The 26976-nt window shown below is 34.6% G+C and overlaps 1 protein-coding gene across 7 annotated transcripts in view; it reads left to right on the top strand.

Moving 5' to 3' along the window:
* The window catches only part of LOC129940902 (very low-density lipoprotein receptor-like), a 388737-nt gene that overhangs the window by 242299 nt on the left and 119462 nt on the right, over positions 1-26976 (top strand). For 5 of the 7 annotated variants that reach the window (XM_056049426.1, XM_056049430.1, XM_056049424.1 and 2 more), the window contains one exon: positions 26600-26722. The exons of the other annotated variants lie outside the window; for them this stretch is intronic. In XM_056049426.1, coding sequence (XP_055905401.1) covers positions 26600-26722 — 123 coding nt within the window. The remainder of the gene's footprint in view (positions 1-26599; positions 26723-26976) is intronic. 7 annotated transcript variants of the gene reach the window in all.

The raw sequence follows: 26976 nt of genomic DNA, 5'->3' as shown, positions 1-26976 counted from the left end.
CTCCATCTTTAAACCGTCAATAAAGATGGTTGTGTCGAAACCTATCGACACGATGTCATCCTCCCAATCTTCTCTAGATGGGAAAATAACCTTGAAACCCTTACTAAGGTTCAAAGTAGGAGTGCAGTAGTCAGTGTCTACCGAGATAATATCTGATGGAATCAATTTCGTTGTATTGCTGTGACCATAAGGTTTTGACAACCAGCTATTTGATTCCTTCAGCCTAATAGAGCTGCAGGAAACTATGTATTTAATAAAATGGTCGATTGGTAGAAGATCCAAATAACGTTAAGGGCGTCCGTTTGGCAAGTACGCATGGCCCCTGTGGCGCCCACGCAATCTGTTCTCTGAACCTTTTTATCAATATTATAGGCTTTGCTAAAAGCAGGCAAACACACAATCGAACCATATGTTAAGATCGGACCTACTACGGCTGTGTACGTCCATAAAATCATCTTCGACTGAAGTCCCCATTTTTTGTCGAAAGTTTTGCTGCAGGAGTAGAAGGCAACACAGGCCTTCTTGTTCTTAAGCCGTACTTCAATATTTTAGTAATTTCCCAGTTAAGTTTAGGGTCGAGTATACCTCCCAAATATTTTTGCACCGTTGAGTCGAGGTAGCATGAAGGGCGGTACTCTAGTTTTGGTGGTAAAGAGCAACAGTTGAGTTTTACTTTGGTTAACTCCTAGTCCACAACTCGTAACCCAGCTGCTAACTTTCTTCAAAGCTGACACCGTGATTTCACTAATCACATAGGTGTACTTTCCTGACACCAATAGCACCAAATCATCCGCATAGGCTACCGCCTTCACTCCAGATCTTCCCAATTTAACGAGAATTGTATCCATGACCAGAAGCCATAGAAGAGGCGAAAGAACACCACCCTGGGGTGTTCCCCTACTCACGTGTTTTGTTGCGATATATTGCCTAGAGTGGCTTGAATCTTCCTACTATTGAGCATGGAACTAAAATTCGGGGTTATCACTCTCGCAACCCGTGCGTCTTCATCGGTAGCTCAAGAAATTCGGCTGACAGCCTGTCCAGGTTCTATCAAGCTTTTTTAGAAATGAAGGATTACAATGTTCCTCCGATAACATTTTGCTGAGCCTTGCGAAGTCCTTTATGTCTTCTATTGATTGACAGTATTTTATCCAGCCTTGTCTTTTGGCTGATGACAGGGCTTGCTTGTAAATTTTAAGAGAGTCTTTGTACGGTTGGTAAAACTTATGTTTGTGGCAGATATTGAAAATTGTCCTCGTCATTTTCCTAAAACTGGACAGTTCTTCGTATTTAACTAGGAAAGAGACTCTAAAAGCTTTACTTATAGAAGTTTCAAAGGCTTTCACCTTTGGTTCAAGGTCTCCTATATATAATTAGTGGGATTCGGTAAGTTGCTTAGTTTGGAATTAGCAATTTGACTGAATTTCGTCCATTCAGTGGGATTTTGAGATTTCTATTCACTTGTGATCCGAAAACGAATTCAAAGGGGAAGCTCTCCAATTCTCCACTAATAAATTACGGTTGTTTACTAAAGCAACATCAAGCACATCCTCCTATCCATCATAATTTTCCGAGCTCGGAAAGACGAAAGTGGGAGTATTGCCTCTGTTACAAAGGGTCATATTATTTTAAATAATAAAATCAAAAAGTGACTCACCTCGTTCGTTGATCTCAGAACTTCCCCAAAGGGTATGCCGAGCATTTGCGTCGCCTCCGATCAGATGGTTTGCCTTTTTGATTTTAACTTCGGTTATGATGGAGGTGATGGTGAATTATGGGCAGAGTAACTACATATTTGATAATAATAATGGTATTTTAGAGTGTGACTATTTATGTAGGACCTGGTCTACAAATTTCAAAAGAAAACTAATTACAAATTTTGTTGCACCATAAAACGGTCTTCCTCAATTTGGATTTCGAAATTAAACATTAAACATTTTTTTTTGTCAAACTTAAATCTCATCCTCTTTATTTTTGGAAAGTTGATTAAAATCTTCCATATTAATAAAATAGATTGAAAGGTAAAGATTTTGTAAGTAAGATTCACTGAACCATTTTGGAGTAATACAAAATCTTGCTTAAACGTTTTCAATCAACAGTACTGTTTTATTTGAAGTTAAGAGTATTTAATTTCATGTGTAGCACGACATTTTGGGCATTTTGAAAATAAATTTCAAATGGGAAAAACTTTAAATCCACCAAAACTGTTTGTTCCACATGATTTTTGTAATCGATAAGGTTAAAAAAATTTCATAAGCATCCATCATCCTAAAATGAAAAAGCTCATAGATTATACAAAAATTCATGTACTACAAAATAGTATTCGACCTTACAGATAAGTGAGAAGGTAGTACGTTGCTTTGCCTTGGGTTTCATTTATTTTTCCCTCAAACCGCCGTCAATTTAGCTTCTTCTGAGTACGTAAAAGGTATCCCTTAAACTTTTTGTTAGTATCTAAAATAAAACAATCTAGGTCTTATATCAATCTTTACAACCAGATCGACTAAATTACGCTTTTTTTCTGTGGCACTGACAAAAAAATTCTTGTTAAAGGATTAAAATGCCCTGAACTCGAACCTCAGCTTTAAACATTTCTATCGTAATAGGTTTATAAAATATGCCATTTTGAAGATGAAAAAGAAAAAACGTTTTTTCAGGATCAAGTTAAAACTTAACATATCATTTTACAATTATTTTACTTTTTAAGAAAACCTTGAATTTCATTTTTTCATAGTTTTAAAAAGTATGCGTTCTTTCTGCTTTCTGCTCAAGTTTCAAAAAAATACCCGTTTTTGAAATTATTTTTTTATATCTTAACTTGATACAACACATTTTTTTAGACCTTTGTTACATTAACAAAAATAATTTTAATCCGTTTTGCTTTTTTCTGTAAAAAACTGTCTCAGAAAAATGGTTCTGACATGAAATCTTACAACTTTTTTGAGGAAATTTTATGACAGTAACAGTCATTTAAACTAAAAGATTATTTATTAAAACGTTTGGTTTTCGATCTAGAACTACTTTTTTCGGAGTTGGTCTTATTGACAGCTGTCATTTCATTTCAGCTCACTTTTCAGCTCACAGTTTGCAAACGATGCAAATTTATTACTAAAAAAAGAGGCTGAGATGCGACCCACACTGATAACTTTCCATCCCATCTGTCGATTTGTCTTGCTTAAAAGTTTGTCTATATGTACTCGTATCAATTTTTAGCAAATTCGCGTACTATTTTTTGTAGATTTTATTTTTTATGAAAAAACGGACTGTTAGATTTTTATATAAAAATTACTGAATATCGAAAACAATATTTTCTGTGAAATAAAAAAAGTTTGAAGCCAATATTTTAAATTTTTGAAAAGTTATTTAAATCGAAAATCAATTTTTACTTTTGTTAATTTTTTTTAGGTTTTTAATTTTTTGTACAAAAACTGTTTATTCGATTTTTTTCAAAATTTTATCGAATGTTGAAAACAATATTTCTTATAAGATAAAATTAGCTTGACGCCAATATTTCAAATTTTTGAAAAGATACTAGAGTCAAAAATCAATTTTTACCAACTTTTGTAAATTTTTTTTAGGTTTTTAGTTTTTTGTACGAAAATTGTCAATTCGATTTTTTTCAAAATTTTACTGAATGTTGACAACAATTATTTTTAAAAGATAAAATTAGTTTAAAGCCAATATCAACAAGTTTTGAAAAGATATTTGGGTCGAAAATCAATTATTACCAACTTTTATACATTTTTTTTTTAAGTTTTTTATTTTTTGTGAAAAAACTGTCAATTCGATTTTTCTCAAAATTTGTCCTAATGTTGAGAACAATATTTCTTTTAAGTAAAAACTAGTTAGAAGCTTTTATCTCAATTTTTTGAATGGATATTTGAGTCGAAAATCATTTTTTACCAACTTTTGTTAATTTTTTTTCGGTTTTTATTTTTTTTTTAAAACCCTTGAATCCGATTTTTTTTCAAAATTTTACGGAATGTTGACAACAATATTTTTTGAAAGATAAAAGTAAATTAAAGCCAATATCTCAAAGTTTTGAAAAGATATTTGAGTCGAAAATCAATTTTTACCAACTTTTATTAATTGCTTTTTAGGTTTTTTTTTTTAAACTGTCAATTCGATTTTTCTCAACATTTTTCAGAATGTTGAAAACTAAATTTTTCTTATAAGACAAAATAAGTTTGGAGCCTAAATTTCAAGTTTTTGTAAAGATATTTGAATCGATATTCAATTTTTACCACCTTTGAGAATTGTTTTTTTTTTAGATTTTTATTTTTATAAAAAAACTGTCAATTCGATTTTTCTCAAAATTCTTCCAGATATCAAAACCATTATTCTTAGTTGCACAAAATTGTTTTGGAGATGAAATCATATTTTAGTCGTAAAATTTTGGAGTTGACAAATTTTTGTTTTCAGTTTTTTTTATTTATAAAAAAACCGTTAAATGGATTTTTTTTCAAAAAATATACTTCTTTGATATCACGTTACAGTATATTATATCAAATTTAATTAAAGTCTCTAACGTTTTTGGTTCGTAAGATATTTGGGAATAACCAAATTGTTGACCTTTTTTTCAAACTGCTATGGTAAAAAAAACACCCACGCAATTTTCTTGAGAGCCCTTTCTGCATCTTTCTGCCTTATTATCTGTATAACAAAATTTATTTGAAATCGATATCTCTTCTGGTCCTTGAGCTATGGACGACGAAAAAAACGTCGCGAACGTACTTACACACGCACGCACATCTTTCTAAAAATCGACCTTGAGACGTCGAGAAATGTCAAAATTTTCAATTTGACAAATCGGACCCATTACAATAACTTCCTATGGGAAATTAATAATGGTTCGGTTCGCGTGATTGATCGAGACAATCAAATCTCGAGTCATGGGCCTGTGGCGTCGTGGTCTCTAAGGTTCCATGACGTTATTTTGCTGAACTCCAACTCCAAAGAACGATGTCAAATCACATGATCCTGGCGGCCAATTGACATTGCAATTACGTGAGATAACAAAGCCATTAAGTTTGAAGCGCCATTGTTTCGTTAGCTGTTTGGCAAGTCGCATGGTCCTGTTAAACCCACGTATCGTTCTCATCCTTATTTTTCAATTTGGATCATAAAAACTTCGTTATCATCTCAAAATAGCGAACAGCATTCGTAGTTATTGTCTTACCGGCCTCATTTTGGAAAAAAAGGCTCATCCATGCCGCTACATCATAAACCTCGCCAAACAGTCACTCTTTGTTGGTGCTTTAGTTTTTCGACAGTAACTCTTGGATTATCATTCCGCAAAATGCGACAATTCTGCTTATTAACAAATCCACTAAAGTTATTTTCTTCGCAAATTGATCATCTACTGTTGCCATTTCCTGCAATGAAAATCGGCCTTAAAATTTAACCACCATTTAGAATAGTGATGTAAATAGAGTATAGGTAGTGAGCTTAACTTGTGCATCAAAAAGGAAAACATGAAGCCACTATTGTAAACGTTAAATCAATATCAATTTGGCCAATCATCAATTACACAAAATCTGTTATTGTTCCCTGTCAATCAAATTTATTTGCTTATAGTTTGAGTTCTACACATTTTTGACTTCTTGCAATTTGAGTTTGTTTTAAGTTAAGCAATTTACGTTTGTTAAAATTATCGAATAACCTTTCAGACCTCTACTTCTAATTTCAATTTTCTATTCCTTTGTATGAGACTTCCTAAATGACATCTTGCGGTAAGGTTACCCTAGCAAATCAGACCAATTACAATATTTCCCAAAAGGAAGTCATATCATAAAATCAATCTGCTCCAAAACAAAGTATTCTATCCGTCTTATTTGCTTCACGTTTCTTGAATGGATTTTGGCATCAAACACACAAAAACCTCCCTAAAATTCTGTTAAACTGTATCGTTTCGGCTACATGGTGGTGTGTGTACACAAGTTTGCTGAATACAGAAACTTTAAAGTTCCTTATATTGATGCCAAAAAAAAGAGAGTTTAATTTTCCAAAGTTCTCACAGACAATTAAAATATATCTAATTCAGAAAAGTTGTTCCTGATACAATAAATAAAACCCGAAGACAAAACTTCGAAAGACAAGACGAAGACGAAGAAATTCGATTTTCAATGAACCACATTAAATTGTATATAAATCTGTGTTTAAATGTTAAATTTTAACCGCATCAAAAACCCAAAGAATAGCTCTGCCTCTTCTGCGGAGCTTACACATAAATTTGAATTGAAGTCTTGAACATTGTACATTGTACATAAAACCAAATCCCATATGTCATGTCAATTCAAGAGAATACCTATTTACACATATAAACATACAAAAAGCCTATTTGAAACTTAAAGCCAGTAGGTACAGACAAGTAGACTCTCTTATACGCCCATCACGCAGCAGGCGGTCTTGAACCAAAACAATATTCACTCTTCCAAGTTTGGGCTCTGCAGTAGGTAAGTATGTCATGTTGCTGATGTTGTACATGTGGTGTGTTGGTATTTTTGTATATGTACTTTCATTGCTGTCATGTTAAATGTGATGCCTTGAAAAAAAAATGAAGAATCAGTTAATATTTATTCCTTGTTTAATAACATACCTCTACTTTCCTAAACCTTCCTTACCTGCGTATCTATAGATATATATTTTGGAACTTATCTTAAGCACTTTTGACTGAGTTTACTTAAAAGTTAAGTGTATAACTCCTTATCTACAAGAAGTCGCAGCAAAAGTCTAACATTATTCAACCTTTAAAAAATTTACTTTGTGAATTTTTTAACTTAAAAGGTTGATTTTATAGCAACATCACCATTAACATAATTTTCGTCTCCCCCAAAAATGTTTTCAAAAAAACTCAAATCTTGTTGAGAATATGATAATTTCTTAATTACAATTTATTTTCCAACCCGTTTTCATTGAAAATGTTTGTGTAGAATAACAAATGAACGACGCAGAGCGTCATTAAGATCGACGCGGGGTACGGTACCGTCAACAGTACTCATTCGTACCGTACCTGGGTATGTAGCTTTATATCAGCACATGCGGTTATCAAGAAACGCATGTACTGTACATTCACCTGCGTACCCTATATAACGCATGATGTTAAAGTCATCGAGGATGAGAGGATCTTCCTAGCAGCTTATTGTGTTTTGTGCTTAAGCTGCTATGTTGATGGCGACAGAAGTCGTCCTCGTCACCGAAATAAATTGCCAAAAATGCCAACGGCAGTTTATTATTCTAATAATAAACACTCGAGATTATTTTGAAAATAACTGAACACATTAAGGTGTGTGTGGTTGTAGTGGTAGTTGGAAGAAAGGTAAATATAGGTGTTCCTTGGTCCTCGGTTCTCGGTCCTCCATCTGAAGTCTCGTCTTGTCTGATGATGGGGGTGAAGAAGCTCTTAATTTGCTACTTAGGGCTTCTATCTTATTCTCATTAAATTTTAAAGGTAAAGAACATTAAACGTTAAGTATACGTACTTGGCATTTTTTGTTGTTGTTATTAAATACATTAAATAAGGACTCAGGAGTTAGCTATAAACTATGCTAAAAAGTCATCAGAAGTAGAAAACTATTGTATCTGTATATAAATGTTGAGTCTCGTCTCAACTAATTACATGGACAAAAGCAAAGTGAACTCGATTAAGAGTTGATAGTTTGAATATAAGGGTTGGTCACGAAATAAGACCCGAAGAGGTTTTGGCTACTTTCGTTTCGGTTTATTAAAAATCGATTTCTATAATAATTTGCTTTATCTTTTCAGGAACTTAACTGTTCGGGGAAGCAAAATTCCTAGATAGTTACTTACTATATTTCAACGCAAATATGGTTACGAACTTTTTTTTTGTGGAATAAGACATTTTATCCTGAATAAGGTATAAATTATCAAGTCTAATTTAAACTCATGGTTTAATTTGAGCTTTAAACCTAGACACGGAATCAGTTTCAACCAGTAGAAATATATCTGTAACGGTCTTATTAGATGAACCCAATTCTTACATAGCCAGAAACTATGGTAAAAAATACTTCAAGGTCCCAAAGATACAGTAAAAATATAGTCATTTGACAAAAAAAAACGAACTTCACGCTCGTTCAAAATGACACGCCTAAAGTAAGCTCTATTGGTAAAGCCAATTTTCTGCAGCTGACTTTGCTGTTAATTCGACGCTACTTTCGCATTCGGGCAGTTGCAAGATCTACACAAATCCCATGACTCAGATTGTATCTCTCCTATTGTTCTGAAAATACAATCTTCAATGCTGGAAAAACCTATGCGTAAGCTTTTTCATCTTTTTTATTATACATTTGTCTTTCCAAATGAATGGCAAAAAACATTTGTTCAGCCTGTCTAATAAAAAGAAGAATCCTCCTCTAACTATCGTCCAATTGCACATTCGTCCTATCTTTACAAGGTCTTGAACACACTGATTAATCATCAGCTTGTGAAGTTAATAAATATCCTGAAGAACAAAAGCTTCTTAATGAGCGGCAGTACGATTTTCTTAGAATCATCGGTTTTTCATCTCACCAAACAGTAGAAAAAATCCTTACATCGTTTCGAAGAAAGTTAATTTATCACATTCGGTACTTAGAAAAAGTTCGATAGGTTTTGGCATTAAGCTCTCTTCTCGAAAATGCGTGCTTTTTGTATCGATACATTTCTTTTTCTTTGGATTAGAAAATACCTTTCAGAAGTTCAATGCAAGTTATTGAGTTAAATGATTTAAAGTAGAATATTAATGCTGGTGTCCCCCAGGGCTCCGTTTTATCTCCGACTCTCTTCCTTATATTTATAAGCGACCTCTTGTGTGTTAATTCTAATCCAATAAACTGCTGATGACTGTACACTCAGCTTTTCATATTCGTTTCTAAATTAATATCCTTGTCCTTTGGGTGTGAAACTCGTAACAGCTGCGTATGATAAGCTCATTAAATTCCGATCTCGACAACATTGTCCAATGTGATGTCTTTAAAAAGTTACCCAGCTCCAAAACTGCTATCCATTAATGGAACTTTCATACAGCTTATTATAAAAATTCAGTTATAGTTATGTGTATCACAAATCAGCTCTTATGGACTGATCACATATTTGACACTTCCAAAAGAGCTGCTAAGTCATTGGATTTCTCCGAACGAACGGTGCAAGAAATTTGTCACTGCTTCTGATCTGGATGTAATTTACAAGGCTTTCATTTTTCCAAAACTTGAATACAACTCGCATATTTTGGCAGGTTTAAGTCTAATGGATAGAATAAAAAAAAAAGTTTGGAAAACTGAAAAATGTATATCTCTGGAACACCACCACAATGTTTCGTGCCTTTCGTTGTTTTTAAAAACAATATTCTGTCGCGTTGGATTTTTCCCATTCAAACAATTCAGCAGTAATACGCGGACTTTGAGGAATGCTCATCAATTTACCTTGAGCTCAATTATTGAAGTGATTTTGAGTAAAGAGATTCTTTTTTTAACCGTACATCGAGAATGTGAAATGCTTTGCCAAACTGTGTCTTCCCCTCCCATTTTTATATTTTTTATTCAAAACATTAAAGCCAATGTAAAAGGATAGTTTTGCAAGATTATCAGAAGTTTTATTGGAAAAAAGCTACTTCATGTATTAACATAACCCCAAAAAGCCTATTATAAGATTTTTTGAATTATAAAAGGTAAAGCCATCAAACACTTTATATATAATATACAATAATAATTTGATTGCAGCCTAAATTACGTTATACCAGTGATATTTGTTGCAAAATGGTTATCAATGTTACTGCAGATAATTGGTTTGTACCTTTCCTCTTTCCGGTTTGGTTTAGGGTTAAGTAAAAGTGGCCTTCACTGATGGAGTAAAAACACTTAGGCTAGTTTAATGGCTTATAGTGATACCACATGAATTTTGAAGCTTTCTTTTAAGCTCAATGAAACCAGTTTAAGTCCCTTACAAAACGTGACAAACTGCTTAAGTTAATATGATTGAGGTTGTTTTGATCATTAGAGAAGAATTCTACTAAGTAATACTTGCGTTTTTAAGGTGTTGAAAAACTGTTTCCTCCTCTTCCTCATCCATACAACTTCTACAAAAGTCATTTGAGAATACGTCTAGCCGCGTTGCGTGCTTTCTTGTTAGACATTGTCCGGTTATGATATCGAGCTTATTTCCGATCTGCTTAGAAATAGCAAGTACCTTGAGCGGTTTAAATCTAGTGTAGGCTAGATGATTTACTGTTTGGGGCTGATTAAGTTAACTGTTAAATTTTTATCCAACCTGGACCTGGAAGGAAAAATGTATTTTTGGAGAAACCACTAGAACAGGCAATTTTTTTACTACTCACGTGAGGGTTTTGATAACTTCATTATTGGTCAAACAACTGAGACTCACTACAGAAAGCTCAGGAAAAATATATAACTACTATTGAAAAACTCCACTTGGAAAGAAGTTCACTCACAGGTCTGCTAGTTAAAACTTAATTCTGAATATTAACAAATGTTTGAATTCAAAGTAATAGTATATTGCTGAATGAGAAGAAACAGGCGATATCGACGAAGCTTAACACTTAGCATACAAGGCCGAAGATACTGATAAAATTGATAAATCTATGAGACCGACAAGGTCAAAAAGAGCGTATGAAGAGATGATGAAACTAAAAATATCGACAAAAAAAGAAGAGAGAACAATCTCTTCAAAATATCGTCTTGAGTCAAACACTTAAAAGTTTTTGTCGTTGTTTTGTCCAAAAGATGCAAACGAGACTTTTCTCACCTTGCTCTTATTTTCATGATCAGTCCGGAATTGAGCGCCAAAGGTATCTCATGAATTTTCATAACATACCCCAATGACTATTAAGATTAATAAAACAGGAAGTTTTGTGGTTCAAATTTGTTTTCTAAAAGCATCGTACTTCGTACCTTTTCAAAGTTTTCCGGTTTTTTTTTCTTCTGTCTGTTTTCACCCCAAATTGCATGATATAACTTCAAGGCTGATGATGGTTCTTCTCCGAAGGACTATACCTTTTTGACCACCGCTCCATAGGTCCTTTTGCATAATCCCTCCCTTCATCAAACACGAAAAGGCAGAGAAAGATTTTTATTTGAAAACAGACAAAAATTATAAGGAAATGAAAGCAAAAGAATTCAACATAACACATACAAAAATAAACTCAATTTTAGGATATAAATAAGACCATCATCACGACCATAGCAATTTTTCCTGAGAATTGAAATAAAAAAGATGAAAAAAAAACATTTTATCGGTCCCGTGAAAACAAATCTACCTTACCATCACAAGTTCCTCTCAAGAGGTTCATCAAGCATCACTCTCTGAAGCTTCTGCTAGTGCTGCTGCTCTATAGATATACAACCCTACTCCGTATCCGATCCGAACCTATACCAGAAAACATAGTGGTTGGCTCTTGAGTTTTTAGTTCATAAAATGCTGCCACTTGGAATGAAATTAAAATTCTTTGAAAAGTAATTAAATATTTATGAAAATATGTGCTTAGTTAATTGACATCGTATTTCGAGTGATGGTATAGGTAGGGCTAGGTACGTACACAAACACATACATAAAGTAATACGTTACAGAAGAAAAGGGTTAAACGCCTTGTTGCCGCGGCCGCCTTTACCCAACCCATATACCTAATCTGCTTTCCGCCTTGAAATCGCTTGGCATAAATTTCTTAATCCTAAAGTGTGTGTACCTTATACCTACCTAACTACGAGTATATATATTTATCTATGTTTGTATACGTATAATATTAAAATTGTATGCGCTCCTCTCAACAAGCTAAATCCTTTTGGACGATTAAGCATTTAATAGCCAGGTTTAGCGCGTGTATATTGCTGTTGTCGTGCGGGAAGCTCGGAGCGATAAATATCCTCCGCCAAGAAGAATGAATATGAGGTTCATTAGTGTGTTCTGATAAAGTGAATAGAATTTCAAGGATTCTACATATAAACATATTAAAGTGATGTTTTTCTTTTTACAGTGGTGGTATGTAAAAAAAAAAACAAAACGCGTGTAATTTTTTTTAACTTATTTCGACATAAGTTTTAATTGAAAATGAGAAAAAACTTTACGTGTCTAATTCAAAGAATATTAAAGGGTGTTACGCACGTGGATAGTGGCACAGGGTGAGCATTCTGGTCGCTTTGATTTTTCATCCTTATTTTCGAAGAAATATGAACGAAGTTTTAACGATTGTGTTCACCGAATCAAAATATCAACCATAGCAAACTTTTTCTGGGAATCAATTGTTTCGAATTTAGAAGAAATAATTTCTGAGATTTTTGTGCAAACATAAATGAGCCCAATTAACTTAAAAACTGTGTTTTCCTATGAGCAAGAATCCAGCTTTATTATAAAGATAAGTTTTTGCCATAATATTTTAAGAATCAGTTCGGGCAAGTGGCCGACACGGCTGGCTCTAATAAATTTCAGCCGAGGGTTTAATTTGCGGTAACTTTTTGCAGCAATTTGTGCAGTATGTCAGTATTCTGCTCCAAGGAGTCAGTCTTCTTGTAGATAAGCGACTTCACATAAACCCCCAAACATTTTTCCAGTGTTAAATCGCCCTGTCTACAACGAGCGTTGTGCGCTCTTCAAAAGTTGACTGCATAGCAAGTCTTAGTCTTGTTGCAGTCCACATCAACATTCTTCAGTACAGGGACGAAAAAGTCATTAATCTTGGCTTTATAGCGTTCCCCATTGTCTGTAACGTTATGACTGGCTTAATTTTCGAAGAAATGTGGAGCACACCAAACAGTGTATTTTTGATTATGTAAAATGGCTCGAAATACGACAATTTTCTATATTAACGTATCCATTCAACTAAATATGAGCTTTATCCCTTTACAAAATTGCTGGTAAAAATCGGGATTGGTGGACATCTAGTTTTGTAAGCCCGCAAGTCTAGATCTTTCCGAAAATTTGTCCATTCGAATCCTCTTCGATACTCTTTTCTACAACATCAATTTCAGTACGGTTTCTAAGAGGATAAATAAATAAATTAGGTGGTGCAACAGTCTATGAAGAACCAGGGCCTAGTGACTTACAACTCTCAACCATTCCTGTGTGCGAGTAATGTTGTCAGAGATGGAATGTACATTATGTATTACACTAAACGTCTTACGGAACCAATTCATGGAAGCTTGAGTTACAAACTTTCTTGGGATATTATGTCGACCGAATATTGAACGCACCGAACCATTATTTCTGTAATAAATTTAGGCGACATTTTCTTATTGAATAAATTCACATCACTGAATTTTTTGACATAAACTTAATTAAATTCATACTCTCAAATGTACTAATAGCTCTACCAAAATAAAGTTTGAATTCGATTTTATCAGTCGCTTGATAACCGAACTAACTGACACGTTCGACTGGTCGCGGTATTTATCAGTTAATCTGTCCGCACAAGGTTTGTTAGTGCTTCACAGCTATCATTTCTTTACGAAATTAAAAGATAACCCTGACGCAAGAACCACAACCTGGAAGACTTAACCATTTTTGCAAGCCTGAGTTTCAGATATATTGAAGTAATCTATTAAAAGTGTTCACTGAAAAGTATATCGTGAATAAAAATGTAGGCGAAAATGTTGATCCGATGTACCGCTTAACTAGAAGTGCCTCAGTGGAAAACAATCTATTGTTTAATGTTACTTCATAATCTCCAGCTGAGTTACTTAGCATCTGATGTCCACCACGTGAACGCTCGTGTCCTGCTGAATCCTCGATGTCAAACATTTGTTTGCATATATTATTCCCGCACTAAAGGGTTTATGAATACCCTTGTAATGATTAAACACAGTGAGAGCAATTAAAAAAAGAGGATAATATTAGAAAGGAGAAACCAAAGCACATTGTTTTGGAATGTCTGCACATTGCAATGAGTGAGAAATATTGAGCATGGTAAAGCATTCCACATTCGAATAGTGCGGCTAAAGAAAGAATCTCTATACTTAACAGTTCTCCAAAAATTGGGGTTAAGGGTGAACTGATGGACATTCTTAACAGTACGCGTATAACGGTTGATTTTTTTAAAGGGGAGGAATGCAACAGGCTATTTCACAAGAGCATAAAAAACGATAAATAATGACAGACATGATACCTTGCAGCGGTGTTCAAGAGAATCAAATGTCTGGTAAGAGAACGATCTTCTATCATTTTTGGAGCTCTTTTCAATTCTGTCCAGTACCATATTTTGGCACTAGCCCAAATATAAGAGTTATTCCCGAGTTTTGGACGAATAAAAGCTTTGTAAATTATAGCCAGATCAGAAGGGGAAAAAAACTTCTTGCATTGTTGAAGAAAACCTAAACACTCAGCAGCATTTTTGACGATGTCAAATATGTGATCAGTCTCCTGGATGCAAGTATCGCTGATGGAAAGTGATATTGAGGGTAGACATCATTGAGTTTTCGAAGCATTAAATTCTTACTGGTTTTCAAATGCCCATTGAACAATGTTTTTAAGATTAGAATTTAATGAGCTTATCATAAGCTTCCATTGGGAGTCCACATCCGAAGAAAAAAGATGAGAATTTTAAAATGAATATAAACTAATAAATAACACTTGTTGACAAGATTATGTTTTTTTTCTATTGCAGAAATAAAATAATACTTAATAAATACAATAAGAAGATTAACATGTTTTGAATTTGAATCTCGTTTTTTAATCGTCCTATTGCAGGTTATCAAAATATGCCTCTTTAAAAATGCGCTAAGGACAACAAAAAACGGAGCGTTCAAGGCTTATTCAAAACTTAATATGTATATCCCTTAACAAAAAATTTTACTATAATGTTGCAAAGTACATATATTTTATTTAATCTTTTTAGTATTTAACTTAATTTCTGGAAATTAATGAGTCTTAATTTTACTCTATTCAAACCTTGAATTTAATACTTTCATAGTTTTAAAAATCACGCTTTCGAGTTTATTTAAAGTTCTGATTTCGAATTGGTACTTAGAATATATGTAACTATCTGCTAAAGATCTAAGAATACCCGTTTTCGACATAGTTGTTATACTTATCAATATACAGTGCCATTCGAAAAATGTTGGCCAAACTTTTTGTTTATTTTTTTTTCGAAATTTGTTAAATGTGCTGATATAAAAGCATATTTTTTAATAAGATTTTATTTTATTATGCAGTTTAAATCGTTTTATGGTACAATAAGAATTTTGAGATTTTCTAAAATGGTTACGGAAGCGAAAAGGTATCGAAGGTAAGGGACCGAAAAATGAGTTTTTTAGGTACCTGTCTCATTTTCAAGGGAAAATACTTAATAAGTGCAGTTTTTTTTATTGTTTCTCAGAAACATTTTGCATTTTTTTAGTACTTTGTTGGATCTCTTCTTGCTTTTTCTACGGCTGTACATCGGCGAGACATTAAATGAAATAGGTCCGTTGTGATACCACATGGATCAGTGGATCAGCTTAACTCGTCGTACCAATTGAATCTCCGAATAAAGCGTAAGATACAAATAAGAATGTTTTAGATCGCTGGTATCGTTGAAGTAGTAGTCTCCAAGGTAGATTCTACGTCTTTGTGATAAGAAGATGAGATGCAAAAATCATTTGCAGGGGCTCCAAGTCGAATAGCTTGCCTTCCTATTAAGCAGTGCCCAGTCAAGACACCTATAACGTAGCTAATGTGCAATCTACTCAGAGAGATTAATTGTTTTAAGAGCCTGGCGCTAATATTAGGCCAAATTAGTTTTTTTTTCGAAGTGTGTTTTCTCTATGGTATCTTGCTTTAGCATGAGTTTACATGTAGCTAAGAGGATACCTATGCTAGCATTGTGAGCCAGCAGAGGTAAAGTTGTTCCGCTTTTTACAAGTTCGTCAGCTTTTGCAATTTCCTGGAATGTCTCTATGGCTTGGCACCTAAAAAAGGTGAATGTTGAACTGTGTTGCCATCTCCGTAAAAGATGATCTACAATTTAGGGCTGTTAGTGAGTTAGTGGAGACAGAGTCTAGGGACTTTAACGCAGCTTGGCTAACCAAGAAGATGCGTATATCATTAGTTGATATAACGTTTTCCATAAGCCAGGATAGAACTTCTTTTATAGCCAGGATTTCAGCTTGGAACACGCTACAATGATCGGGTAGATGAAAGGAGAGATTTAAGTTTAATCTATCTGGGTATACGCCTCCACCAACCCCATCCTCCGTTTTTGATCCGTCTGTATAAAAGTTTATAGGATCATCGTTCAAAAATGATGGATTCTCCCAAGAAGACCTGGGAGGTATAGTCACTTTGGAGCTATAGTTATTAAAATGAAGATGGGGTTAGTGTAGTCAATATTACTGTTTATAGTTCTGAACGAGTTCAAAATAGTGGTGTGGCCAATTCCATTATTGATCCACAGAGAGGAGGCTTATAGCCGTATGGTTGTATTAGCACCCGTTTGCTTGCTGAAAATGTTCAGCGGTATTAGAGTGAACAGAACATCAAGTGAGGCGGGGGTGTAGAGCGTAGTGCTCCTCCCATACACAGGCAGGCTGTTCGTTGGACTTTGCTGAGTTTATGGCTATATTTAGCGACGTCCATCATACCGCTACTCCATAAGTAAGGATTGGTCTTATGACCGAGATATATAGCCAGTGTGTAATGCGGGGCTGTAGGCCCCATTTGTTATCAATGGCGTTTTTACAGGAGAACAAGGCTACTGTGGCCTTGTTTATTTTCTTATGAATACTAGGTTTCAACTTAATTTCTTATCCAAAATGAGACCAAAGTATTTTGCTTGTTCAGAGAATTTAAGTGGTACATCGTTTATGAAAGGAGGTTCAATGAGTGGAACTTTGCATTTCCTTGTAAAGAGGACAAGGTCGGTTTTTTGTGGTTTAAGGCCTAGTCCACACCAATTTGCCTATCTGGTCAGCTCATTTAAAGCGTTTTGTACGAGTTCTTTTAGTATATTGGGATGTTTACCCGTTACTGCAATAGCAACATCGTCCGCATAAGCAAACACTCTGTATCCCTCTCTTTCTAGTGTAATTAGTAATGCATTTATTACTAAGTTCCAGAGGAGAGAGGATAGGACACCACCTTGTGGCGTACCTCTGCTGACACCCCTTTGTGCAATAAAATCTCCCAGTTTTGAATTGATAATCCTGCTTATCAGCATCTGATTAATCGATTCGCTGATCAACTTATCTACCTTCAGAGATGTCAATACACGTGCAATTGCAGATGTATCGACATTGTTAAATGCACCTTCTATAACTTAGAAAACAACTAAGGTGTACTCTTTATGATGGAGGGAATATTCGAATGTACGAACTATACTGTGTAGAGCCATTTGAACTGATTTCCCTTTGTCGTAGGCGTGTTGAGCCTTTGAAAAGAGGGACTTAACAATGCTTCCCCATAAGTGGATATCGACCAAACGTTCAAAAGTTTTGAGAAGAAATGATGATAAGCTGATCAGTGATCAGTCTTAGGTCTTAAGGGTTGACGTGACAGGATTTCCAGCACCGTGTGATTTCCATTACGTTTTCCAGGACTGGAAGGTAAACTTTTAAATTGACTTTTGATTCTAGAAAGCTTATTCCACATTTTTCATCTCCATCACACCTTCAATTTGGAGGGGCATCCGCAAAATGCAATCAGAGCTTAGTATTTCTTCGGTTCTCTTTGATCGTTTTTAAGGGCCACCAAAGTCCTTAACCGATGCCAACGACTCTACCATACCAAAAAACATTTTTCCACTGGGGTCGTTTTTTTTGGCCTCCCTGAGCCTTTTTTTCTGCTAGGAGTCTCGGTCTTACGATATTTTTTCAAATCCATGCCAGAGTTTGTTAATCAATATTCAGTCTCTTAGAACCTTCACGTGTTGTCAAATTGAGATGTGACAGACACAAAATATCCTAACTGATTTATCCCATTTTTTCCACAAAATCGCTACGGCTGGTATTGGACTACTTTCACGAGCCAAATGCCGCTTTTATTGATAATAACATCAACTTTTATACAATATTTGAATAACGTGTTGCTACCTAGTGCAAAAAAATTCTTAACGTTCTTAAATTGCAAGAACTGATCTCAAAGAGAGTAATAAAATGTTTGATCAACATTTTTTGAGCACCACTGTATTTCTTTCCTTAAACTTGATATGATACAAATGCTTAGACAATGGTTTCGTTATAAGGATACAAATTATTTTCAATTCATTTTTCCTTTTTCGATCGAAACCCGTCTGAGCACAGTTAAAAGTTTCCTTAAGATTAATTTGAGACACGTAAATTCTAACAATTTTGGAAGATTTTTCGGAAATTTTATGAATAGAATTAGTCTAAGAAAATCTATTTAATTAACTAAGATAGAGTAAAAAAGCCTTATAACCATGTTTTTTTAGAATTTTTGAAAAGTAATAACTCAAAAACCTTACATGATAGAGTAGTTTTGAATTAAGGCAATACAAATTAATTTAGAAAGTGCATTTTGATTGCTTTCAACAAAACAAAATAATTTATTAATTTCGTTTTTATTCTTAGAAGAGAGGTAAAACGAAAAACTTAGCCTTAAAGTAAAGTATGACTATTTTATTAAAAAGACGAATTAGTTATCATCACAAAATGTAAACTTATCATACATATTAAGACTTTTGTGATAAAATTCCTTATTAAAAGGTAATTTTCTACCTCCTACTTAATCGAAGCAAATTACATTTTGATACGTCTCGGGTATAATCATATTTATCTATGGTACCTATTAAATTATATAGCATTATGCTTTCATCCAAAATACCTTTTAACTTAAATTCTATGTAAGAGTATACCTAAGCGTTTCCTAAATTGATATTAAAATATAGCTTATATTCTCGTATGTATTTATACCCTCTTTCAACTTAAAATATCATCATCATATAATAATCTGAGAAAATATAGAAATCTTTATAAATATACTCATCACGCAAATGACATCAACTATAAATTAATTGGCTTTGAAAAGAATCCTTAATATTCATAATTGACTCTTAAGATATTGTCATAATCTGTAGGTGTGTTGCCATTGTAATGTTTTCATCATCAATACTGATACAATATTGGGATTTTGTTTTAAAAATTCTTCATTTAAATCATTGTAAGTAGTGCCCTTGAGTGATTATATATAAAAATGCCTTCCTTTATATATAGTTTAGTGGCAATCTTTAGGGAATTGGTCATTTGGAAGAAGTTGCCATGAAAGCTTAATGTCAAATAAATTACTTTCGTGGAGTGTCTTAAAATACCCTGCAACTAAGATTTCTCTGTTTCGTAAACTTTCAGCAACTTTTCCAATTTCGTTTTTTTTTTTGAGTTTTCAAATAATTTTGAATACAGTTCCTGTTGAAAAGGCTTGAGCATTCTTTCCTAACCAAAAAACAGTCTTTTCGCATACCTTTCTCTCATTTCACAAGCTACAGTCCTGCTGCTATAAACCTAAACCTAAAAGCTCATTGAAATAATAAATGAATGAACATTTTTCGTCTGTCATATCTGCAATTGTAGAACTACAAAAACAAAACATTTCCTTAAGCAATTTAAAATAAAGACTAAGCTTCTTGTGTATTATGTTTTCGTTATTTGTATAACAATGATCCCACTTATACCTCAGTTCATTAAAAGTATACTTTTCCACTTCAAATAATATTCATTACATGCGATGGTGGTCTATGTCCAAAGTCACTTCAAATTCTATCACTCTTTCTGTTTTCTGGGGATATTATCTTCCTGTCCTGGGCTTAACACAAACTTGCCAGGTAAAGCTATAGGTATATATTATATCAGAGATAAACAATCTACATCATCTACTTCCATTTTTCTCGTATTTCCCCAACCCCCGCCTGCTCACCACCCCTTCCGCTATTTTCGTCTCGGTGAATATTGTATAAGTTGATAATATATTTCAAGCTAACACCCTCTGATGCTTTGTGTTATTTTGTTTTGAAAGCTGATGGTGTCTTCTGCCTTTTCCAGAATCCACACCAGGTACAGAATATAGAGAGTAAGGAAGTAGGTAGGTAAGGTTAAGGTAGTCGGTACTGGGTACTAGGTACTGCGGGTACTGGATGCCAATTTGGTTACCCATAAACAAAAAGTAAAAAAGCAATTTACCATTTCCACTCAAATTAAATTTAAATTAAAAGCACCACACTATGTAGGAAGTAGGTATATTGTAGATTGGTATAGGGAACAACAACTTACTGTCCGGCTTTTGCAACCCTCGCCTCGGCCTCGGGCTTGGACCAGTAGTATCATAGTATAGTTGGTCGGCTACTATATAAATGTATACTAAACTAAAGGACTATAGGGAGGCTGTAAAGACAATAGAATTTTGCCTTTTACTGCTCACATTGCTTTTTTGGACTTATTTTTTTATTTTTTTTGGTATTAAAATCCTTAGCCTAAAGGGGCAGCTGTAACACAACCTCCCAGGGCCAAACTAAGCTTTTAATCAGACTTTTTTGTGTGCTATTTTGAGTGCTAATATAGTTTAAGTTTGAAAAGTTTCTCCCAGCTATTTTGGTTAATAAAAAAGAATTCTAAATAAAAATACATCTACACACACATACTACGTTCATTTATATAGCTTTGTTTCTTTTGGTATACTTATGTACCTTTGGAAAAAGTTCAAACTTTCTTCAAATAATATTTCCGGAATTTTGGAGTTCCGTGTTTATAAAAAGAACGAAAACATTTTGCAATAAGGAAGTTAAAATATGAGTGCATGTTTAACTTGTCTATAGGTACTCTTCTTATGGACCAAGACCAGTACCTGAATAAAGGTAAACACAAAACAGTATTGAAACTAGAAAAATTTGTTCAAAGTGTTATGTTTCAAGTTATTTACTTTAAAAAGTACCAACATAAAATAAGTACAGCATCTTATTGTGGTTATTTTTTAAGATTTTCGATAAGAAAAAACTATACATTATTTCTTCATATATGTAGACCTAACACATACAACTCAAAATCTGGAACTGCAAAAAACTAATGGTTAAACAAAGTCCGTATATGATAAAGCGCGATTTCGAGGACGTATTAATCCTTAACTGTACGCATTCTAACTGAAAATAGCAAATGCGACCAAAATTAAGTCACTTAGCTCTCATGAATAAAAAGAGAAACTATTGGAAAAAGTCTTTTGGAGTAGAATTTTTCAATTAGGGCGGATAGATGTTGAAATGGAATAAAGCAAGCTGTGTGTGTGGCCTTACCATTTATTTGAAAGTCGCATGTATTCCAATAAGTGTTGACATCATTCAAATGTCCACCCCGGCTTCTTATTGTGGCACGGATCTGAGTGGTCCAATTTTCACAATGACACTTCCGCATAGATCCGGGTAAATTTGAGCTATGGCCTTTAGGGCATCGTTTGATTGTGGTTTATCCGTAGAGATCTGGGCCTTCAAGAAACCCCACAGGAAAAAGTCTAGCGGGGTAACATCGCATGACCAATTCACATCACCACTGAGAGAGGTCGTCTAGGTCCCTATCGTTCAATAAAGGCCATAAGAAATTAGTTATCATCGTTTTTTAGCGCTGTTGACGGTGAGCGCCTCACTGACGCCGTTTTCAAAAAACTACAGACCAAATACCTCGCCGTCCCAAAATCCACACCAAACGGTATCTGTTTTAGGATCCATTGCATGGTGAACCTCGATTGGGTTGGTGTCGTCTCATATACGGCAATTTTGCTCCATCCAAAGATGAACCTAGTCACTAAAGATTATTATCGGCCCGAATTTGGGTCCTCTTCCGAACGATTCAAAGCTCAGTTAGCGAAATAATGACGTTGACTATAATCATAAACTTTGAGGTCTTTAGTTAGTTGGGATCTTGTACGGGTGTAGGTCCAAGTCTCAACAAAAAATTCGCCAAGTTGAAGTCTGCGAAAGGCCGAGTTCTCGGGCACACGAGGAATAGACTGCCTTGGGTTCTGTTGTACACTTTCACGGACCGCAGCGATGTTTTCTGCCGATGTTGGGTTTCTTGAACGTATGGGTGTTGTTATTTTGTTAACTGAACCGGTCTTAAATTTGAAGACTCGACTGAAAAGTGCCAGCACGTCTACCGTAAAATGGGCGCAATGCGCGCAACATTTGCGTTTACGAACACACATTTTGATAATAAAGTTTTATCATTTGAACGTCCTAACTTGCCATGATGAGTTGGCATAAGCAACTGAATAATAAACAAAAGATTTGACAGATGTCACCAAAACAAAATGGCCACCACGGAGCGCCAAAATCTACCCGCGCTAATTTCTACTGTGTTATTTCTAAAAAAATTCCCAGATGTTTTCATTGGATTTAATTATTTGGCGAACATTTTTTGTTCGTTAAATATTTAAGGTGACAATTTTTTTGAGTTTCTTTACTTTATAAAAAAAACAGTAATAAATGTTTTTTTTTTAAATTATATTTTTTTGGTATCACAACACATTACATAAGATTTAATTGAATTCGCTAGTGTTATTGATTCTAAAGATATTTGGGGTCAACCAAAATGTTCACATATTTTTAAATTACAAATATAGAAAAACCACCCAATTGATTTTATTATTTGAAGTCGATATACTCGTATCTACTGGTTCTTGTGATATGGACGACGAAAATGGTAACCTTACGAACGTACACACAGACACCTCTTTAAAAATATTTGATTTCGATTCTAGGTTCCTTGAAAACTCTAATAATGTCAAAATTTTCAATTCACAAATCGGACCGATTACAATAACTTCCTGTTTGGTAGGTAGGTAGGTAGAAATGGCGATCTCAAGGCAACCTAGCCTGAGATCCAATTAGCGCTGTAGTGCGCCGTTTTGATACCAAAAACTCGTTTGACCTTTGATTGAAAGCGATTATGTTAGAGCCATTTTATCGCATTGAGAAAAAAGATTAGGTCTCTAATCTTTGTCTCAGATAGCTCATCAAGTTCGTGAAAGAATGCTTTTCCAAAGTATTTCATTCTTGTGTTTGCCAAAGCAGGACATTTGCAGAGGAAATGGATTATCGTTTCACTTTCTCTTTGGTCACAACAACTACGGCAAAAGGTGTTGTTGGAGATACCCAACTTCTCCGTATGAACTCCTATAGACCGCAACAATCCTGGCTATGTCTTGCCTTGGCCTGCACAGAATATCGTTTGTACAGGTTTCATTATAGGTGGGCCATATCTTCCTAGATATAATGCAGTTGGGTAAATTGCTCCACCTTCGGTTTGATTCAGTTTTGTAGATAGAAAAGATTTTACCCTTTATAGCACCAAGAGGAATGTTAACCATTTCCGCAAGTGAGCTATGAAGGGCCGATCCTTGCCTGGCTAGCTCGTCTGGCCCGGAAACCAGATCAGGGTGACACCGAGGTTCAGGCTCGCAAGCTCATCGCGACATTGCTGGACCAATTTAAATGAGGATGTGGACGAGTTAATGGCTTTGACAGCTGCCTGACTGCCGGTAAAGATAGCAGCATTTCGATTTTGGTTTGGGTTTTGTTTAAGTATCCTCCCTTATTGCCAGCAGTTCAGCCTGAAAAACACTAGCAAAGTCAGGAAACCTAAAGGATTAAGCTACATTTAGGGACTCAGAAAAGATCCCAGAATCAACTCCGCATTCCATCTTTGAGCCATCAGTAAAGATGGTTATGTTGAAACCTATCGACACGATGTCATCCTCCCAATCTTCTCTCGATGGGAAAATTACCTTAAAACCCTTACTAAGGTTCAAAGTAGGAGTGCAGTAGTCAGTAGTCAGAGGGAATAAGTTTCGTAGTGTTGCTGTGACCATAAGGTTTTGACAACCAGTTATTTGATTCCTTCAGCCTAATAGCGCTGAAGGAAACTATAAATTTAATAAAAAGGTTGATTGGTAGAAGATCCAAATAACGTTAAGGGCGTCCGTTTGGCAAGTACGCATTGCCCCTGTGGTGCCCACGCAATCTGTTCTCTAAACCTTCTTTAGCTTATTAATGTTATAGGCTTTGCTAAGAGCAGGCCACCACACAATCGAACCATATGTTAAGATAGGGCGTACTACGGCTTATTACGTCCATAAAATCATCTTCAACTGAATTGTATCCAGAAGTCAAAGAAGAGTTGAAAGAACACCACCCTGGGGTGTTCGCCTAATCACGAGTTTTGTTGCGATTGTATTGGCTAGAGTGGCTCGAATCTTCCTACCACTGAGCATGGAAATAATCCATACTCGAATGAAGTCTTCTACACCGAACTTAACGAGCGATTCTTCTATGGATTCGGTAAGGACGTTGTTAAAAGCACCTTCTATGACTAGGAAGGTGGCAAGAGTAAATTCTTTATAATGGATTGTTTGTTCTACAGTACGCACTACCTCATGGCGGGCAGTCTCCGTAGACTTGCCCTTAAGATAAGCATGCTGAGAGCTTTCGAGTGGTCACCCAACTAGGATTTCTTTAATATGGTAATCAAGAATGCGCTCCAAGGTTTTAAGCACAAAAGATGTTAAGCTTATTCGTCTGAAATCCTTCGCGGGTTCGTGACCTCGCCTACCCACTTTCGGGATAAAAACTACTTTGAACCTTCTCCACGACATGGGCACATGTTTGAAAAGGAGACATCCTTTGAAAATTTGTTCCAGCTATGGAGCTGCTACATCAAGCAACTTTTGAAGCATAACTGGCAGTATGCCATCCATGCCTGTGGATTTATATGGAGAAAAAGCATTGATGGCCCACAAAATATTTTCTCTGGTTATAACGGAATTGACATACTCCATATGAGCTACGTTTAGCTCTGTGGTTTCAAGCGATTCGGGGTTATCACTCCCACAACCCGGAAAGTGCGTCTTCATAAGTAGCTCAAGAGATTCGGCTGGAGAGGCTGTCCAGGTTCCGTCAGTCTTTTTTAGAAATGAAGGATTAATGTTCCTTCGATAAAACTTTGCTGAGCCTTGCGGAGTCCTTTATGTCTTCGATTGATTGACAGTATTCTCTCCAGCCTTATCTTTTGGCTGATGACAGGGCTTACTTGTAAATTTTAAGAGAGTCTTTATACTGTTGGTAAAACTTTTGTTTGTGGCAGATATTGAAAATTTTCCTTGTCATTTTCCTAAGACTGGACAGTTCTTCATTCCACCAAGAAGGAAGGGTTTTACGGCTATATTTAACTAAGCAAGAGACTCTTAAAGCTTTACTTATAGAAGTTTCAAAGGTTTTCTCCTTTGATTCAAGGTCTCCTATCGATGCAGTGAGATTTGGTAAAATAAAACATTATTTGACCTTTGAAAAGTCATTATGCAATGTTTTTTTGTTTTTAAAGCATATGTTGTGTTTTAACCTAGTCTTGAAAACACCCTTCTTGGTTGTTTTTAGCATTTTCAAAGGAGCATATTTTAAAAAAATGATGTGATAGAAAAACTTTGAATTAAGAACTTCTTAATCATTCTAAAGTAATGCTTTGCTTGTGCAACTGAAAAGAAACATAATTTTGTCAACATGTATAATCAACAGAGATCGGTTGATTTTCTAAACTTATAAAGGCAACAACTTAACTATGAAAAAATTGTCTCACTGCTTGCCACCTTAATCAATGCATGAAGTTATCGGTTCAATTATGTTTAATAAATAGACGGTGAACACGAAAACAACAGTAGCTACCGAATTTAAGAAACTTTGAAACAAATTTTAAAGCTTTTATAAAAAAGACTAATTATAGGATTAATGTTATTTTCCAGCTTTGAAAAAAAAAATCAAATTATGATTTTAATGTTTTAAAAACTACTAATGTTTTCGTGCTCACCAACTAAACATACAAACTTTTTGTAAAACCCTCCTTTTCTTTGAACTTGAATTATATTTATTGTAATTTTAAAATTGACAAATTATTCTGTTTGATGTTCCTTTATGATACACCCTAATCTAAACAAATTTGTCAATTTATACTTATTTTGCATATAGAAGTAGAATATATCTTTATAAAATATGGAAATTTACGCTCGTCAATGTATAATAGCTAAGGCTATCAACACAACAATTCTATAAGGCCATATTGGCAATGCATTGTCTCAAGTGTCTCATTCTGATGTTGTGGGATCTGGGTCTCTACTTTATCTGTATGTATGGTATATCATTAAAATGATAAATATGTATTCAAATACCATCGTCCATTATATTCCTCAACGCTATACGCTCTATTTATTTCACTCAAGAATCTTTTTTACAAATCTATAAATCGACAAAGCCTTTTATAGATATATGTATCTACAAATCGTAGATAGATAGATATAGAGATAGTGTAGATTTTAGATAGAAACTGAAATACTCATAACTATACAACATTTTGATGAAATATACGAACACTTATCATAGAGGAGGACAGGACCATCAAGCAGCAACTAGCAACCAGCAAACCAGCAGGATCTATCTATTTATTGAAATAGATGACAGATGAACAGAACACTCTTCAAAAGTGTGAAGCTGTGAAAGTGTGAACTGTGAAGTTTTGAAGCTATATACAGAGAGAATATACATAGATAGATATACAATAATAGATTTTCGTATATCGTCAAGAGCCCCACTTGAATATGCGATTGACAGACAGCTCCTTTAATTCAATATTTCTTTCATTTGCAGAATCGAAATCCTGTTCGCCAGATGAGTTTGCGTGTAAATCGGGTGAAAGCGAATGCATTCCTCTTGCATGGATGTGTGACCAGAGTAAAGATTGTTCGGATGGATCCGATGAAGCAACTTGCAGTAAGGATTTGATATTTTTTTTTCTTGTTAAATTCTTTTCCTACTTTACTCTCACTCTGCACCAGCAATTTGTTTTCCAATGTTGTTTTCAACATCACACAATCTTTCTTCGGAACTTTATTTTCTGTCTTACATATATTATTTCTTTTTTTTTTTTGAAAATTTCTTTGCTGCTTTTAGTTCTTTCATTTGTAGTTTTTGGAAATGATGCTTTTGTAGAACACAATTTGTTTAAGTACAACAATAAATATACA

This window comes from Eupeodes corollae, chromosome 1 (genome assembly GCF_945859685.1).
Source record: "Eupeodes corollae chromosome 1, idEupCoro1.1, whole genome shotgun sequence".
NCBI lineage: Eukaryota > Metazoa > Arthropoda > Insecta > Diptera > Syrphidae > Eupeodes > Eupeodes corollae.
This window is presented reverse-complemented; position numbering and strand designations above follow the sequence as displayed.